This window comes from Thunnus albacares, chromosome 22, assembly GCF_914725855.1.
Source record: "Thunnus albacares chromosome 22, fThuAlb1.1, whole genome shotgun sequence".
Taxonomy (NCBI): Eukaryota; Metazoa; Chordata; class Actinopteri; order Scombriformes; family Scombridae; genus Thunnus; species Thunnus albacares.
The window spans coordinates 23111956-23131717 of NC_058127.1; the positions used below are offsets into that span (position 1 = coordinate 23111956).

The following is a 19762-nucleotide window of genomic DNA, read 5'->3' on the forward strand; positions in this document are numbered from 1 at the left end:
TGATTGATTTTCTTCACCATTTGTCACCCTCGTCAACTGAAGTTTAGTTAAAAAATGAACAAGGTTTGGTGTTCTTTTAGATCAAATATAACAACTAGATTTATGATGCATCATACCAGTGCCTCCCTTGACCTCCCACCCCGCCCCTCCCTTTTCTTTCAAGTTATCTCTCTCACATGGAGAAGTTTCTCATTGCCTCTGTGCCCTTCAGACTCCTGACAGGCTTCCTCACACTCAGTCCTCCCCTCCCATTTGTGAAGTCAACACTCTCCCTGAGGAGGCGGGGACGCTGAGGAGCAGCCCGTTCCTTCACAATCTCACTCTGCCTGAACTTAGTGGCTGTGTGAGACTCTCCGTAACTCAAAATATGGGATCTACAGGCCTGGATATCGACTGAAGGAGAGCTTTGACTTCACTTTTTTTGCTCTCCTTTGTTTACTCTTAACTTCTTTGAAAGCTCAGCCTCCAGCAGCCTGCTTCTCTGTGGTTTTTGTGGAGGATTTTGATTCAGTGTTCTGTGGTGACAGAGCAGGATGGCAACCCCATCACTTCTGTACATTGACAGGTAGGACAACACAAATTAGCAGATGTTTGACATTTCTGCCACTTTGGCCTATTGCTGTTCATTTCTGTCTGTGTTTTGTATGCATGTATGTTTTGTAAGCAGCAGAGATTTGATCAGCTGTTGAATAATGTGGCCTTTGTGCCCTGCTGCCCGTTTTCTGGTGGACTCAACACACTCCTTGGATTCAGTATGTTCTGAAAGACTGTTGTAAAAGACAGCCTGAAGCTGCCAACCGATGTCTTTATGATGGCAAAGACTCGATGTACTCTACTCTCTTCTTGCACCAGCTTGTTTGGTATTTCCGTGCCAGGTGTCCTCATTGTTAGTTTAAGCATATGAGCCACAGGGACACCTTATCACCCTATTCGCACACATCAAGACTGAACACTGAAGACTGTGTTGTGAAATCCTAAAATTCTTGTGAGACCTGACTACAACCAGTGCAGTGCAAAGCCTCAGTTCCAATGCAACACAAACAAACACCCCTGCTGGTCCTGTTGGACCCTCTGTGTTCCACTTGAGCAGCCTACCGTAGCCGCAGCCATTCAGCTGTCACGTTGAGGCACATTTGGCCCGGACTGAATGCAAATCAAGTTCCTACTTTGTGGACATTTGTTGGGTGGTGTACAGGAGAGCTGAAAGCATGATGCTCTGTTGAACTGTACAGAAAAAATCTGATGTATGAAGTGATGAGGCTTTGCTTTGTAAACGTGTCCTCTGCGGGTCACTCTGTGCAGCATTGTTTTATGGTGGCTCAGAGGGTTACTCAAGTTCAACATTCCCTCCGCAGTTCAAAGCCTGGTTACACTTCACAATTTCCGTCTGTGCTTAGCTCTGCTTTGCTGATATTTTGGGATGATGTGGGTTTAAAAAAAAAAAAAAAAAAAAAAAAAAAAAAAAATCAAAAATGAATCCATCTCTGACTCTTATGTTACAAATTTGTACATTAGTATTGTAGAGTTCATGAATAATGCAGGGGTCGAGTGTGAAAGTTGATGTTTGAAGTTGTTGTTTGAAAATAGAATTCTAAACTCAAAGTCCACATGCAGCTTTCTACCGTGTCTCACAGTCTCATCAGCAGATGAGGTCTGCTCAGTCGTCGTCATGTGACCTAAGTATAGAACTTCAGGTCATATTCAAATGAGAAATGATCATGTCTACATGCTGATGGAGACAGTGAAAAAGAGCCCAGAAAAAAACAAATAGTAAGGTGACAAGTTTTTTTTTTATCAATTCATTTGTATTGCTAAAACTTTTGTTTCTATTATCACTTCTCTTTAGATCAGATTTCAATATTTTTCACTCTTCCTCGTGAAGTAAAAGCTGATGTTTTCTCCCTCTTGCTTTGTCCGGGTGGAGTTGGGTTACTTTGGCCCTGTTCACACACCTGGCATTAACACGCGTCTTTGGTGATCCAATCAAAAGTGGACAGCTCTAAGTACTTCTGTTCACACCTGGCATTAGAATGCGTCTTCACATGCGTCTCGAGTGACCACTTGTGATTGGATCTCACTTCCCCGGTCTATATGCAAATAGACATGTACATCATTTCCGTTTGCAGTGCGGTAGAGACTCTCACACTGAGCTGAAATGAAACCAGTGCACATAAATTATGTAAACAACATAAATAAACTGTCTCTATTGCCTTTTGCTGTCATTTATGGTTGCACTAGGTTTCTCTGGAGGTGGGGGGGGGGGGGGGGGGGGGGGGCTTGTTAACTCTGAGTGAGTGAGTGAAAATACAGGCTATAGCAGATACTAGGGATGTGCAGAGATCCCAGTATTTGTATCTGTATTTGTTGAGGCAGCAAAATTATTTGTATCTGTATTTGTATTCAAATAAAAGCGGAAAGAGGCTTAAAAATCCTGTTTTTGTTTTTATGACACTTTTAATTTTAGAAAATTAAAGTCACATCAGGTCTTGAACTGGAGTCTCCCAGATCATTGACGACTGCGCTGATTACTGAGCTAAAACTTTACTCATCGCCTCATTACAGACAGACCTCTACCTAGTTATACACCCATAACACAGAGACAGCACACTGAGTAATGTGTAGGGAGGAACTTCAAAGGCAATTATTGCTTTGCATTTTTCATTTATTGCCTATTTTTTACAACCTAATTTTGTGGAAAGGAGAAGGGGAACAACAGGTTATGGAGAGTCCCTTGGGAGCACTTTGCTTGTGTCAATAGCTCAGCTTTATCTCTGGGGAACTAACCTTCAACAAATATTCGTATAAAACCTACTATCTGTGCTTTGCTGAATAATGTATTTGTATTCGGGCACACCCCTAGCAGATACCTAATGAAACCATACAAGTACAAATCTTAATTGCATGCAGAGGATGTCAGTTGAGTAGGCAGTCCTTCAGTGTGGACCAGGACACATTCCGGTACAGACTGCCAAAAGAATATAGCCATATGCGGCCCAGACCACCTCCGAATGTAGTCTGAGCGATTGGATCTCAATGCGTCTTGGGAGCACTCACACCTGTACTTACAGCTGTCCACTTGTGATTGGATCACCCAAGACACGTTTTAACAGCAGGTGTGAACAGGGCCTTTGATTACAATAGATACTGTGTAGATACTATGTTGCTCTACAGGTGTCTGACGCCTCATGTCAAGAACTTGTTACAAAACGGATGGTTGCTTGTCTCCTTTTCAGTGTTATTGCTGCGCTGTTCGGGAAAATAGTTGAAGATAAGCACAGATGTCACTGCTAGAGCACTGTCACTGCAGTGTTGCATGTGTGCTCGCAGTCTGTGAGAATACAACATAAATGTGCTGGCATTTAATGTCAGTCAACTTCCTTTTTAAAAACTCGAGTCACCCTCAGAATGAGGAAATGCCTTCCACTTCACACATTATCTTTGTGTACAACAGTATCAGTAAGCAGTGTGGAAAATATGCAGAAATGACGTGAGACGTGTTTCTTTCATAGAGGAACAAACGTGAGATGTTACCTAGGAAAAGGTAATAACGTAAAACTGGTGTGCTGACTCATCCAGTGTCAGAATGACTATGAACATGCCTTTCGTGAAATTCAGTAAAGCTTACATTAGATTTGGTCCAGGTTAAGTTGACTTGTCATGGATTACTCATGAAATAGTTGTAGAAACAGACAGAAAAGACCAGGTTGTGTCCTCATGGAGCTGAAACCGGCCAAAACTGCTCAGAGAAACTGTTAAGTGTGACATAATGAAATGTGGTTAATGTTTATCTGTTGTTCATCGTCATGGCAGTATGTGAACAGCTGCTCAGGATGTTCGACTTTGACCAATCACACAGGAAAGGACTTACGCTTTTGTCTCTTAGTCGGTTATTACTTAATCAGCTCGTCTTGGTCAATACCTTGCATGCATAAAGCTCATGGACTATTTTATACTCCTGATAATGGATTCTATGCAATACACTTGCTATAGACGTAAAAACGTTTCTCTTTGGCCGTTAATGCATGTAGCAACACTTCCTTTAGGCAAGGTAGTTCCCTGTAAAAGTTATTCACGGCTGCAACGTTCAGCACAGTTGTAATATTGTTTACAAAATGCTTTTACAGATTTTTGAATGTTCAAGCCAGTGGTATCTTTGCATTGTGTCTTATTGACCGTGTCCTTATAACAATAATGCTGTGCCTCTCTTAATAACCCTGAAGCTACACCGCAAGCATAACAGAAGCAGGATCTGCTGCTGATTTGCAATGTTAATCAACGAGCATTCATGCAACACAGGCAACATACACTGCAAGGGGAAGCACCTTAGAGGCAGTGTTGCTCATTTAAATACTCTGGATTCATATATTTTGTTGACTTTGTTCCACAAATTACCTTGTAAACTTTACTGCACATATCAGCAAGGCCATGATATCAAATTCTAGGGTTAGAGGACGGTCTGTGCAGATAATTTATGTATTAAGAGTAATTGTTATTGTTGCACTATTCATTCTAATGAATGTTCTCAATTCATAAGCTGATGAAGTTCTTCAGGCTTCTGCATTTATTAGCAAGCATCATTCTCTACATGCTGATTGACTGATTATAATATAAGGCTTTTTTCTTGACTTTCAAAGTATAACTGTAGCCAAGAGGCCTAGTGGTTAACACATTTAACCACAACTACATGGTTAAATGGGCTTTTTTCCAGGTCATGCCCCGCCCCATCTTCCCCTATGTCTGTATCTCTGCTGTCACTACAGTAATTGTAACAATTATTACATTTTCTTCATTGTTTTCTAGTCCTGTGTTTTACTGTGGTTGTATATATCACCAAAAGTCTGTCTGGGCCTGAGGGCATCAAGTAACCTGCAGTTTCACTGTGGTCTAGTCACTTAAATGGTCTCACAGCCTGGTGCTATTACTGTGGGATTGATGCAGATAGTTCTTTAATGAGCAATACTGTCTGACCTGGTGGCTGCATTATGGAGCACTGACCAGAAAACAGCGTCACATAATGGTCGTCATTATGGATAACTGATGGATGGATCGTGTGAAATAAAATTTTCATGAGTTGTTGGTTGTCTTGATGACGGGCCTGCAGCTGACACAGACATTATCAGCTACCAGTCTGCCTGCAGCTTGTAGCTGTGTCTGCTCACTGTTTGACAGCCTGTTTCCTGTCATCACCGCCCTGAAAGCAACCCAGAGGCATCAGGTCAGGCTGTACAGCAGTCCGTCCACACTGTTCATGTGGTATCAATACAACTTGTAGAGCTCAAATCCTTATTAATGTTAAATATAGCAAATATTGATTGATTGATGTGTCAAAATCATTAGATCAGACAGCCTCTCGATATGATTGAACCTTGACAAACAGCAGGACATGGACTCTTTGATATTATGTCACCTTGCCTGGCTTTTTCATGTGACCACTTTATTCATGTCTCTTCACAGCTAGGCTCTATTCAGGCTTTTAATTAAAGCCCCCGTGAACAGCTCTGTGACAAGGCTGCACTGATGGGTGAATGAAAGGAATAGCTTACTAAATGGTACAGTGCACCCGGCTGAAAAGAGGAAGGCTTTTCAGCAGCTTTGCATCTGGTATTTAAACAGCAGGTGAATAAAAGCTAAACATGCCATGCACATTGCTCTCTATTTCATTAATTTGAAGTGGAAATACACAACAGATGATTATATTCTTTAAAGAAAGTAGCAAAGATGCTTTTTTATTTCCATTTGTATTTTTGAAACCATAAAGCTAGATTAAGTCTGCATGTAGTATGCTAGCGGGATCTGTTTCTAGTTTTATTAGTCCTGCCTGCCAGCTCACGTGATGTCAGATAGGTTGTTAAAATGCTCCCTGGGCGGCTTGTGCAGCTTTGTTCTTAAATCCACAGATTCCTTTTGTGAGCTTATCTCAGTAGTGCACTGGTATTGAGAACATACACTTACGGAGCTCTGGGGGCCCCAACAGTGACCCGGCAAAGATTGCAATCGCAGCTTGTGTTCCACTTTTTGCTCTGTTACAATCTCCTAATTTATTTGTCCTCCAGCCTAACCCCCCCCCCCTCCCTCCTCTTTATATGTCCTCTGTCTCAGGAGCCTGTTCACCAGGAAAGTGAAGGACGGCCGGCCGGCGGAGCAGAGGGATCCAGGGTGGAAGCTGTTTGGGAAAGTCCCACTGCGTGAAGGACCCATCAGGGACCCTAAGAGAATACAAAAGGTAGAATCTTGATTTCTGGGATCACATCATTGTCACATGACAAATGAGGAACCAACATCCTCATTAACTACATTTACACATACAAGACACAAGGGTTAGTGTGAGGAATGAGATCACACGTTCACACACACTTCAGTGATCTGATTACATGTGATCAGATCTTCCCTGCCCTCTACCATATTTTTGGAAAATGATGTTCACCGCCTGATTATCAGGCCATTTTGTCTCACTTCATTCTGCAGTCTAACATTGTTTTCATGTTTGCTGATAACAAGCTGTCAAACAGAAAACAGCTGATATTGACATTTACTTTCCAAAGTCATTTTCAGTTGACAAGGACGCAGCAGGAGCAGTTAGCCCTTTTTACTATGACTGAAGAAACAGAAGATTCATTATTTCTGTAAATGGACTTGACACCACTTGTAAAGTTGCATCAGTCTCATCCGTACTCATCTTAGCCAGCCAATGAGCACAGTGCCAGTCATATTTGAATGTTACAAAATCAAATCAAAAGTCTTTGTCATGCACATTTACACATAAAAAAATGTTAAGTTTCAGAAATCAGGTAATTCCTGAAAGCTCAAACGTTCCAGGTGATTTCCTTGCATTTCTTCAAATCCCTTAAGATTTAGACTTAACTGTTGTTTGATGTAGTTTAACTCCAGTGTTCAGAATTTTAAACAAAAGCACTGAAAACCTTAAAATCGGACACCGCTGCCTCAAGCATCTTGTTTACCACACATGTGCAGCTCCTCTCAGCAGTGTTTATGTCCTATCCTTGATTAGACAATAGGTTTGTTTGCCTCACAGACCATGTGTTTGGTTTTCTGTGTATTATGTTTGAGCCTCCCACAGAGGACATGGCCTTCCTGACTTTGATACAACAGAGGAGTTCATCCCCTCACTGTGTATAAAAGAGATTTTTATTTCAACATAAGAGAGTACTTGAAAGCATTAATAATGAAATTAGGTGAATGTCTGCATTTTTGGTCCCTTGGTTGATTTATTAGGATTGGTACAATGTGAAATTATTAGGTGTATCAAGATACTGAAAGAGAATCCAACAGTAAACTTTTGTGTCACTTTCTCATATATAAAAGTACTTTACATTCTACTTAGTTACATTTGAATAAAGTCAGGAGTTTTTTGATTCACATGTCTACCTTTCTAAATAGACTACTAACATGTTGGTTCAGCAACAAGCCATACACATGTGACTGTCGTATGAATTTATCTGGCCTTGGCAAAGCCTGCCAGCTGTGGTTTGTGTTGCAGCAGTGGATCCTGTGGCTGCAGGGTCAGGCGAAATGTACAGCTGCTCAACACACATTCAAAACATCTGCACTATGTTCACAAACTGCATCATAAACCGCAGCATTAGCTTTGTGATACAGGCTTCAACTTGCTTTTAGATAGATGGACAGATGTGTAGTGAACTGAACAGATACATTGAACCTATTGAACCATAGTTTCATGAATCTACCACAGTCATCAGTTGTCTTTTAAACAGAGGTGTTATGCTGGCTTTGTTTTTTTATTTTTTTGGTTTGGAGTTGAATTGGTATTCATTTCAGTGCTAGATTGTATCAGACTGACTCCTCAGGACAGGACAATGGCTGAGACTCTGTCATGTAACAACTCTGTGGACCCCAACTTTAAAAAAGGTCTAAAGTATGAAGAACATAGTGTAACTGAATACAATATGTTCTGAGTATTGTTGACTACTGGGAGCACAATGCCCCGAGCAGCTACACTCCCCATCAGTGACATTTAGGTTCTGTAGCTATTTTTAGCCAAAGCCACATGCAGAAAAGCAAACAACCATTCACTGGTTTTTAAACAGTCCTTAGAAACTTAAAGGGAAGGACGGTGCTCAGGTTGACCCAGCAAATATTTGACCTGAACCATTTATACACAGGGAGTGTATACAGAGGCATGGTTTCTTGTATTTGTTAGCATGTAGGAAATTGCAATATTTACACAAAAGGCAATCAGACCTGTAGTACTTGGTCAGTAGTAGTTATTAAAACACACAAAAACCCCTATTAACTGAATTATGTGGTCAGTCAGACTCATGTCTACTGTGTGTTCACTTGGATTTATTAGACATTCTGAATGATTTGATGTGGATTGAAAAAAATATAATGTCGGGAAGTAGCGATGCCCTTTTCACGTCAGACACTTTGACTGTCAAAGCAGGAAAAGCACAGGTGGAATCATCAATATTAATGACGACTGCATTCAGTTTAGGTGAGCCAGTTCCAGGACTCTAGTATTGTGTATGCTTACTCACTGACATGACTTACTGGGACAATTAATGGAATGGATTTACACCTGTGCTTTTCTTGCTTTGACAAGTTCAAATGTTCTATGACATGACTAATTTAGAACTACAGTTCCCAGGTGAGTTAGCATGGCATTTTCTCAATCATGTAACAAGCTAGAAATTCAAAATATCAAGGTCTTTGAGAGCGCTTAGGTAACCAGCTGGTGACTGAACACTCTGGTAATTTCCCACTGCTATTCAGAAGGCAGACAACAAAGTGTCTCAGAACCAATTAAAGAGCACAACGGCTCTCTACTTGTAAAATAAACCACTGAACAGGATGGCAACATGGAATTAGAACCTGCACTAGCCTGTTATTGTGCTAGCATTTACCAGCGAAGAGCCCCCTCTCCTGTGCACTTTGAAGCCTGGTTGAAAGGCCTGTTAATGTGCAGTTCTTTCAGTTTACATATCAGCCCTTAAACATGTCATACATTGGCTCTAAATTGCTTTCAATGTTAACTATCTTGTTGTTTTGGCCAGAAATGCACACAGTCATGTACACACCCACATGTGCCTAATATCCCCAAGTCCATCTCATCTGTTGTTGTAACCTTATATTGGACCAGAGGATCAGTTAACAAGGCTAGGCTTTCAAGCTTTTGTCTTGCTCCTGACGCTGCTAGTCAAAGGTGGGGTCAATAAACGTGAGTGCGTGCGTGCGTGTGTGTGTGTGTGGAATGCTTTATTTGTCTAGGTTATTGTTCAGCTGCTATTAGGCACACTGTGTACTATTTCCACCAGCAGCCTTTTCCTTTTGACAGCAACACTGTGAATCAAGCCTTATATTCTAATTTACACCGCTTTAGCTCGCTGTGAGTCTGGGGACTCGGCGCTTGAGGCCTCACTACAATGTCTGGTCACAGTGAATTGCTGCCTGCTGAAGAAAGTAATTGTTCTGTAACCTGCTGAGCCTCTAAATCACATTGTGTGGCAGCCCAGACACGTCTGAGTTACTAGGATGAGGGAGTGATGCTGAATTGAAATTGGGCAATATTCCCCGCAGGAGTTTTAATTTTAATGAAGTCATTTTCATTAAAATGAAAATGGGTGGTAAAGTCTACGAAAATAGCATTTAAACAATCACGGGACACTAAAAGTCCACCACTTTCCTCTATTAATCAAGCTAATGTCATCATATTCTCCATCATATCATAGGCGGTTTTAACAAAGCTTAAATTTCAGCCATATACAGATAGACGACAAACGAAAGGAAAACAATGATGTGTCCACCACGAGCCTCTAGAACAGCTTCAATGGTGTTGCGATCTGGTGACTGTGAAGCTCATAGCATATAATTCACATCATTGTCATCCTCAAGCTTCTTTATTGAAGTATCTGCCTTTATGTTTCTACACTAATTTATTGGGTTTTACTCGTTTGTATATGGACAAACCCATCTCCATCATCCTGGTGTCCCCCCTCATAAAGTGCAATATGAGCAGCCACACTAAAGCCTACTGTCCTACATCAACAGGGAATAGAAGAGAGTGAAGCATGCTCATATCATGCAGCCAACTTTGGTTTCAGTTTCTAATCTGGAGCTATAGAAACTTCATTCACCGCAAAACTTTTACTTCACATTTTCTTGTCACTGGTTGACAACATTATCAATTAGGAGAGTGCAATATGGATAAAACCTCTATATCTGTATACATAAGTATTTATTACGATACCAATAAACGTATATAGTGATATATTACATTTAATAATGATAAAATAACTGGACAGAAATGTTTGTTTTTGTCTTTATGTAGAAAATAAAATATCTGACAAATTAAGGTACTTCATCACATTACTGCAAAAATCATATAATAATCCAGTATGACCACAAAGACTGAATACACCCAGAGAAAAAGGGGAAAATATTCAGGACAGTTGTATTTTGGTACATTTACTCAATACTCAGAAATAAAATAAATAAAAGCATCATTTGCTTGTTGTGAAAGCTTTACATCTCAAAGTATTTGCCCAGAAACCAATGGTCTGATCTACTGTAAGCAGAGTGAAAATCATTCAATAAGCAGGGCAGAAGAAGAAGCACGAGATATGGAACTTGTACCGGCACATTAGCTGCAGCAGCTCGTTCAGTCCTGACTGTATGAAGAGAGCAGAAGGCAGAGTGGCTAGAACCTGATCCATTGCTCTGAGGTTTATTAGAATGGCTGCCAGGGCACAGCAGAGCGCAGAGCTCCTTTCAGCGCAGCGATGGTGACTAACAACACACGGCGGTGCTGATTTGCTGACACACACGCACACACAGCAGCAGTGATAGACCTGATGCAGAGCAGCTCAGTGTAGCGTCACTGCTCAGAGAGAGAGAGAGAGAGAGAGAGAAAGAGAGAGAGAGAGGGAGGAAAATAGAGGGGTATCATGCTGCTGCATCTTTTCCAATGCGGGGTGTGTCCCTCTATCGGCAGCCTGACTGTCCCTCTGCCCCAATTTTTCACCTCCTCCTCTTCCTCCTCCTCCTCCTCCTCCTCCTCGTCTTCTCGCTCCTGGGTGTCCTGTTGCCAGGAGTGAGCCCTCGGGAGCAGCAATGACGCTCGGCTAGGGTTTTGGAAACGAACCCCCACCGGAGGACTGGCCGTCTGTACGGAACTGCAGCGTTCATGGTGAGTGAGCATTTGCACTGTGGACACGAGGACAAGTGGGTGAGCTCGGTGACCCACTGTCTCTCTCCTTGTCTGGCACAATCAGAGGGCATTGGTAGTCAGAGCGTGAAAGAGAAGCAGCAGAGGAAGAGGATGGCTCGGATTTCACATAATAGCCTCTTTCAGCTTGTCGTAGGTCTGTGCTTTGTGGGGGGGGGGGGGGGGGTTGATGATTGTAAAGATGTTTCTAGAAAGATGAAAACGTCTGGTTTTCTGGATGTGTTGATGGACTAATGCCTACTCAGGAGGGGACCCATCTTCATCGCATGTAACTCGACCTACATAGCCTTCAACTTAGTAGAACAAAAGCACGTGTAGCAGTGTGACAGCAGCGTCTCTATATTTGCTTTTTTAAGCATGTGAAGGGATTTCCTCCTGCTTTTTATCACTGATGCAATTAAAGAGACACTGAGCTCATTTGACAGCTGAATCAGTGGGATTCCATTTATTTCGGCTTGTCAGTAAAACATGCTCGATGGACAAGCGGTGGATTATATCTGAGCTTTGGATATTGTTTATTTTCCTCATTTTATCAACAAAGCTGCAGGTTCATTTCAACCTTACTAGCAGAAGCTGCTGCTCCTCAGCTCCCCTGTAGTAACTGCAATTCAACTGTCAGCGTGTCAGTTCCTGTGTGCCACAAAAATACTACATGCAAATGAAGTCATTGTCAGAAAGTCATGCAAATTAATATATTAATAATTATCACCTCCGCAGTACTGTATCAGATCTTACAGCAGGTGTCATTTTCACCAAATAAACTTATAAAAAGCCTAAATAATCAGTTTCATTTAAATAAATTGCTGTTTTGTTTACATGCACACTATAATACAGTCACTATGAATAGCCAGATAAGTGTTTGCATGGCCTGCATAAATTGATTTGGTTGTTAATGAGGTTAATTTCTTAAAAGATGTGTGAAGCATGCACAATAAAAGGAACATTGTGCTTGTTGATTGCTCCCAACTTAAACTTAATTTTCTACTACCTCAGGCTATTTTGTTGTGTGTGTGTGTGTGTGTGTGTGTGTATGCAAGGAAACACACTGCTTTTGTATCATTTCCTCTTGGCCTTTTCTCAAAAGAGAACACGGGACATGTGATTTACAGTGCAGATACTGTATGTATGCTGTAGCAGACAAAAAAACATTTAACAATATCATTTCAGTCGCATGTAAAGTTCATCTTAGCAAGGATGTGTAAGTATCTGACTATTGTAATGCAATCGTAATGGAGTTATTAGTGTGCATGTACAAGTTCCATGTCACATTGAGGAAGTTTGCCCCACAAACAGGAAGAAGCTGTTTTCTTCTCATTAAGATGTCAAAAGGGATATAAATGAGTGCTCTCCTCCTAACTACAGTAGAGCTATGTGGACTGGTGAGATACTTGTTAAGGGACACTCCAGTGATTTAATATTGCACTTTATACATTTGGGAGACTTGCAAGACTCACATTGATGCAGCAGAAGCCCAGGTATCCTCACTTTTAGTTCCTTTCAAAAACACTGAATCCTACATTACCCATAAAACAACTTCATAGCATCCTTCTGCATGCTAAATGCCTGCATCTTTCACACTCTACACCTCCGTTTGTAGCTCCCAAGCTGAGAAAACTGTCAGGGTTCTTTTCTCAGACTAGACAAATCTCCTTCAGAGTCACAACTAGCAAGCTGATTTTTATGTGTAAAACAGGTGGAGGACCCCTTTAAAGTTCACTTCATGAGGAATACCGGTGTTATCATTTGAATTGTGATGAGCATGGACTAAATATCCCACATGTAAATGATATGAGTGTAATGAGAGGAATGCAGGAATTCAAATTTAGCTCTGCAATAGCTGCCAAACAAACACACCTACTGTACCTACTACACCCAACACAAAAGCTCTCTGACTCATTCACACTTTGCGCTTGTTGGGCTTTGGAAAATACTCCGGGACCGCCTCAAGCAGTTTCCAGTGAAAAGCTGTTAGTTGGAGCAGGTTGGCATGCAGTGAAATCAGGCTAAGCACCCCGCTGTGGCCTTTCATCTCTCAGCTTACATTATTGAGAAAGCCAGTGGTGTTTTCATGACAATATGAGACATGGGAAATGATCCAAGGCAACATAAGAGGGCAGTTTTGCCAAATATTGTAAAAGTAGTATGTTTAAGCTCATTTTGCTCCTTTTTGCACATAGATGGATTTTGCCTCCAGTTGTGTTTATCTACAGTGTTAAGTAACAACATGGAATTTACCCAAGTAATACTTAAGTATAAATAGAAAGTTCATTATAAGTGTGTGAGATTTTGTTTGACCACATGGTGTGACACTACAACAAATTTTAAATTGGTACCAGAAACAATCTAGTGTCATCTTTGGAGTGCTACTTCCTGATGTCTATAGTTTAAAGCCATGACGGCCATTAGCAGCCAGCATGATAGCCAGTCAGTCGGTCAGTGCAGCCAGCCTCCCACAGAGCTCTTACATCACTACCAGGAAATTGGAGAACTTTACTGAAAGCCAGCGTGACAAAGCAGGTTATCCTGGCAGCAGGTTATCATGGGATCCAGTTGCTATTCTAGCAGCAAAAAGCTACTACTTCACACACAGAAAGAATAAAGTTTCAACCTAGAAGTGAGGGGGACAAGAGGGGGTTTCTTACCGCTGTGGAATCTCACAGACAGATGTAACATAATGAGTGTTTTTGTTTCTGCTGCTAGATAACCAGGTTCTCCGGTCGGTGTTGTCAGATAGCCATTCATGAAAAAGTAACTTTATTCAGCATCAAGGAGCCAGAAAGTCTATCACAGAGATACATTGAGTCCTGTGATTTCAGTTGCGCAGCTTCATTATCTGTATGTATCGGTATACTAGTTTCACTGAATTGTGACATGAGATCTGAACACACGTGGCAGCAAAAGTCTTGTCAGATTTTTTTTTTTATCTTGTTTACTTATTATTTGATCAGATACGAGTCAAAGGTCTCATACAGCAACTTGTGTTTAGACAACAATTAACGTGAAAAATTTGGCTTCTTTTGTTAAATGGAGGGTTTTATAGAAAAACATGAACGTTATTTTGTCAAAGAAAGGTATTAGTTCTGGTACAAAAAACACACCAGGAAATATCATCAGTCTTTGTCTTCTTTTTGCAACACATACAGAATATACAGTATCCTCTAACAAAGATATTTGAACATTTAAAAAAACTGTCATTACTTTAAAAATGTCTCTGGTACAGCATGTGATCATCTTAGGTATAGTGTGATAGTTTGAATTTTGTTTGAAAAAGAACAAAGTAATGTCTGTTGCAGTATAAATATTAAACCATGCTCCAAGAGGAAGAGATGGCATGTGTAATCCATTTCCTTTTCTCTTGTTCTGCTCATTTGCTGCCAAGTTAAGTGCTGATTTAATAGGAGAACTAGTCGTTGAGTGTCAGGGGAATATACAGTGCAATAATGTGGTTAGCCTTTACTGGATTTTGCTTTAGAATCTTACTGTGGAAAACAGTTCCTTTGTTATTGTTTTTGCTGATCAGTTGTTCTTATCCTCACATACTTGTAATACTGTCACCACTCACTTTACTATTTTCTCACATCACATTCACACATTTTTTCCCCCTTCCAGACACACCTCTCAGCACTTGCCTTTCACCTTGTTGGTAGCACCTGCATTGCTGCTGAACAGATGCCAGATTGCCTTCTGCCTACTCTCCTCTTCCTCTCCCTCCCTTCCTCTCACTGCAGCATCCATCCATTCCCAGGGTGCAACGCTCCGGTTAACCTTTTTATCGACCTGTAGCTATTCCCTCGAGTAAACACTGCCTCTAATCCACCGAGCAGCAGTACATACATGTCACCTGTTTATGAAGCAGTTATCTTGAGAATCTATATTTTTCTGTACTTGAATGTACTTTCCTGAATATTGTATTTGATTAAATGGGTAGATGGTAAGATTATTGGCAACATTTTAGGTGCACAGATATTCAGCTTTACCTCAAAATAAAGTAGCTTGTTGTGGCAATGTCTCTGTTCCCAGATCTCTGCAATGACTTTGGTATGGTAACGGTATGGTAACCAGTAGAAATAGTAAAAACTAGAACAATAAGACCCGAGTGTGTTGCTAGGCAGGTAGTGTGCAGTGGGTTTATCAGAGCTTTTTCAATGAAAACAGCTGACTGCTGCTGCTGGAATCGAGGTTGATGAGAGCAGTGAGACTGAATCAATAGAGTGAAGTTGTGGCGCCGTAAAGCCAAAAACAAAGAGCCAAAAGACAGTAAAAGCTGCAGGGAACTGAATAGTCTAGCAAATATTCTGTGTGGGTTCGTCACTACAAGCAACACCTTTCATTAGAAATAGTCAGTTAATCCATTGTCAATAAAAATATATTTATTAGTGCTGCTTTAAATCTCCGTTTCCCACCTACAGCTCTTATTGCACCGACAGCTGTTCAAGGAGAGCAGAGTTTTTTCATGTCATTTTACAGATCCTGGTTTGGGTCAGGAAATGTTAATGGTGTGGGCTTATAAAGCCCAGTGCAACGTTTTATGTGATTGAATACTTTCTTTCATGGAAAAGTTGAAGGCAAACAAAATAAAACCAGCTAGCTTGTGTTGGAGGAAGGTGTCAGCTTTGGTATAACTGAAATTACATGTCAGAAAAAAAGCCTTTTTATTAGGCTCTGAAATCTCCCCTCTGCTCAGCACGACTGTGATTTGGACCAAAACCTGCAGCCTGGTGATAATCCTCAACACAGTGCAGTCAACTGAAAGTACAAGAGGGGAGTGAGGGAAGGATAGACAGATAACAGAGAAGATGAAAGTGATGATATACACTGCAAAAGAGGATAAAAGTAGGGGAAAGTACACACATGAGACTGGTGACTCACCCTCTGTGTAGCACTCTCTTCTCAGCCCAGCGTGCAGTGCATTCTTACCCATGAATCACCTCCATTCTCCAGCTGTGGAGGAACCGTTTTCCTCCAGCATCACTCATCCTCCTCTCTTCCTGCATCATTGCTCTGATTTATTTCTGTCTTCTTCTGTGCCAACTGGTCTCCCTTGATGTCCATGTCTCGAGGGAGGTTTTAGGCTTTCCCATCATCTCGCTGCACCTCTTACCCATTTTTACTCACTTGTTTCGTTTTTTGCTTTTCATTTTGTTTCTCCAACTGCACCTAACCAGCTTGCCCTGAAACAAAGCCACCTTTTTCTGTCATGGCCCTCTTCGAGCTTTGGCAAGATAAGAAAAGTAAATACTGGTGACTGCGACTTTGTGTTTGCTGCTCTTGTGCTACTCTTTAAAGCTAAATTCTCTGCTCTCTGGTGTCACAGCAGCGCCAAACGTCGGCACCTAATTCATGACTGCATTATTTCATTTACAATCTACAACTTAAAAGACACCACTTCTTTGGTCAATTTTAGCTTTGTTTTATTGGGTACCAGAGCAGTTTATGAATGATTTGGCATGTCTTAGAGAAGCAACTAGCTGCTAGCTTTGCTATTCCTGCAGCCCTGAGCTATACCTGAGCCTAAAAAGCTAATCTTAAATGCCAATTAGTGAGTGTTTGCATGCTGACAAAGAAATAGTTGGACATTTTAGGAAATACCCTATTTTGCTTTCTTGCCAAGATTTGAACGAGAATATCGTTACCCTGTTTCCAGTCTTTATACTAAGTTAAGCTAACGTCTACCTGCTTCATAGTTAATTTAATGGACAGATATGAGAGGTTATCGATGTCCTCATGTAACTGTCTGCAAGAAAGCACATTTCCCAAAATGTCAAACTATTCCTTAAATATAAGATAGCTATCATGCTAAATATATATATATATATATATATATATATATATATATATATATATATATATATATATATATATATATATATATATATATATATATATATATATATATATATATATATATATATATATATATATATATATATATATATATATATATATATATATATATATATATATATATATATATATATATATATATATATATACATACATACATACATACATACATACATACATACATACACTCGCCTGTATTGTGACCGGTGCTGATCAATGTGAATGTGGGTGCAGCACAGTGTTAAGCTGATTGCTTGCAGTCCTCAGCCTGCATTATTAACCAGCTCAACGCACACCGGAGGCCATTTTGGACACACAGTGGGGCGTGTGTGATCATATTGCACTTGTCCTATTTACAGCAGCTTTCTAATTAAGCAGTTGGACAATGTAGTATTTTCTCCCTCTGTGTTTGAACTGCCTCCCTGGGGTATTTGTGCTCTATCAGCTCCCTAATGCCGACTTCTGGATTTAAGCTCAGAGCTGCCACCATACACACACACACACACACACACACACACACACACACACACAACCTGCAAGTCAGCTGATAGTTGGCCTTGTGTTAAACTGCTCTGTGGCCTTAGCTGTAACCAACTGACTGTCACATGGCCTCCTCTTTCTATAGGCTTGTATCACACTCCTGGTGGTGGAGCAGAAACCACACACACTCATTAGACACAAGCTGACAAATGCTCAGAGGGCAGAGGAGCATTGTCACAAGGTTGTCATTTCTCTGAGTTTCTGTAGGAGTTTATGTACGTACATAGGTCCTTAAAAAAACATGCAACGTCTCTTTCTTTACCATAGACCCATTTTTGTCTTTTTTAGGGAGGGGCAAGGGATCTTTAGGGGGAGATAGCAGGTCAGCAGTATGTGCCACATAGAAGTGGTATATATCACCTTAAAGCTGGGAACCTGAAGATTAATTTAAGATGCAGCTCAGCACTGTGTGTCAAGTTTTTTTTACTCATAAATCTGTAATAAACATTGCCTTTTGGTTAGGCCCCTATTCAAATTTTGAAAGTTTAAAGTGTATAAGAGCTTAGAACATTATGATGAAAGTATATGATGGCCATTCCCCCCAGCAATTTTTGGGTTGATACGATTTGTTACACAGACTTGATGCAAAATTTAATCATCTTTGACCACTCAAGAATTGATAAAAATGGTCAAAAGTCCCTCCAAAATACCACTTTAAGACACCAAGACCTTGAGGAACACCATAGAAAAAACACAATTTATGTAATTCCAAGACTGTTTAGGGACCCCAGTATGTAGAAATATTCAAATACACCATTTATAGAATAGGCGAAAATATGATGTGATAATGAAGTGGACATGTCTGTAAAGGGGTTGCTTGTGGGTACCCATAGAACCCATTTTCATTTAGATATCTTAAGGTTAGAGGTCAAGGAAAATAGCCATGCCAGTTATTCTCTCGCCAAAATTTAGCCTAACTTTGGAACATTATTTAGCCCCCCTCCCGACAAGCTAGCATGACATGGTACCGATGGATGCCTTATGTCGTCTAGTTTCATATGATACCAGAATCCTCACTCTAGCTTTAAAACTGAGCCCACTATGCCAGCATCCTTGTGGAGTTTAAGAGGTTAAATCCTAAAATCTATGTCTGACCACAGTGTTAGTTTTGAGGTCAGTTGTGACCGTTGTGGCAGTTTTCCCTGGTTGTGGAACTGCATGCATGCTCTGTTGGCTGTTAGTACTTTGACACGTTATGTACAGTAGAGTAACTAATCTGCCAGTTTTCCCTGCTCTATTCTTCTTTCTGTGTGTGTGTGTGTGTGTTTATGCTGTGAACCCCTCATTGCCAGCAGCAATGTGAAACTAAATATAGCTGAAATGAAACTGACCTCAGAAGCTTTCCCTGTATGACTGTTGTAATTAAAACCACACTTGTATATTTTAGTTCCCATATCTAAACCATGCATTTTTCTTGTCAGGAATATGAAACAAAGAGTGGCAGAGCTGGACCTGGCAACCCAACATCTCCCAGGCAGAGTGTGAGGAAAAACCTGGACTTTGAGCCCCTCTCCACCACCGCACTGATACTGGAGGACAGACCTGCGTATGTAAACACACACACAAAGACACACACTGTCTTACATCAGTGGGTTGTTACACCATCCCACATCCATAAGACAATAAAGGCACATTTGTTGTCTTTCTATCTCCATCTTCACCTCATTCCTTCTTTATCAGCCCTCTCTTCCTCTGTTGGCTCTTTAGACTCCATTCAGTATTGTTCCAGCTCTCACTGTGTCCCTGTTTGTATCACAGTCGGTAAAAGAGAGGTGCTGCTGAAAGTTTAATGACCCTTCTTGAGCCTGGTTCTATTACCATGCTTTTTTCTAGCATTTTACAGTTTGTTAACCTACAGTCAGACAGGCAGACTTATGCTGGGCTTAGTGTTTCATTCAGTGCGACTCTGCCACATGATTACCACTTCTGCTAGTGAACATGGTGGATGAAAACAGTAGAATAATTTAGACACATTTCCTGTGTGAACAGAAGGAAGTGTAGTCCTGACACCATTACTAGCAAAACTGCTCAGACCTTAAGCTGCATGCAAACTCCCATATCTTTCCCTTATTAAATGTCACCATCTACTGGTAAAATGAAGGTGTTTTTTTTTGTTACTTACTTTGTAAGTGAGTGCATCATCTATACTTGCATAATGAACAAAAAGTAGTGTAT

The 19762-nt window shown here is 40.7% G+C and overlaps 1 protein-coding gene across 4 annotated transcripts in view; it reads left to right on the forward strand.

The window, feature by feature from the left end:
- The window catches only part of tbc1d14 (TBC1 domain family, member 14), a 41754-nt gene that overhangs the window by 8076 nt on the left and 13916 nt on the right, over positions 1 to 19762 (forward strand). For 2 of the 4 annotated variants that reach the window (XM_044341024.1, XM_044341025.1), the window contains exons 4-5: positions 6100 to 6223; positions 19009 to 19133. In XM_044341024.1, the coding sequence (XP_044196959.1) occupies positions 6100 to 6223; positions 19009 to 19133 (249 nt within the window). Of the gene's footprint in view, positions 1 to 241; positions 566 to 6099; positions 6224 to 10836; positions 11165 to 19008; positions 19134 to 19762 lie in introns of those variants that run through there. The other 2 variants (XM_044341026.1, XM_044341027.1) reach the window with 2 other exon arrangements.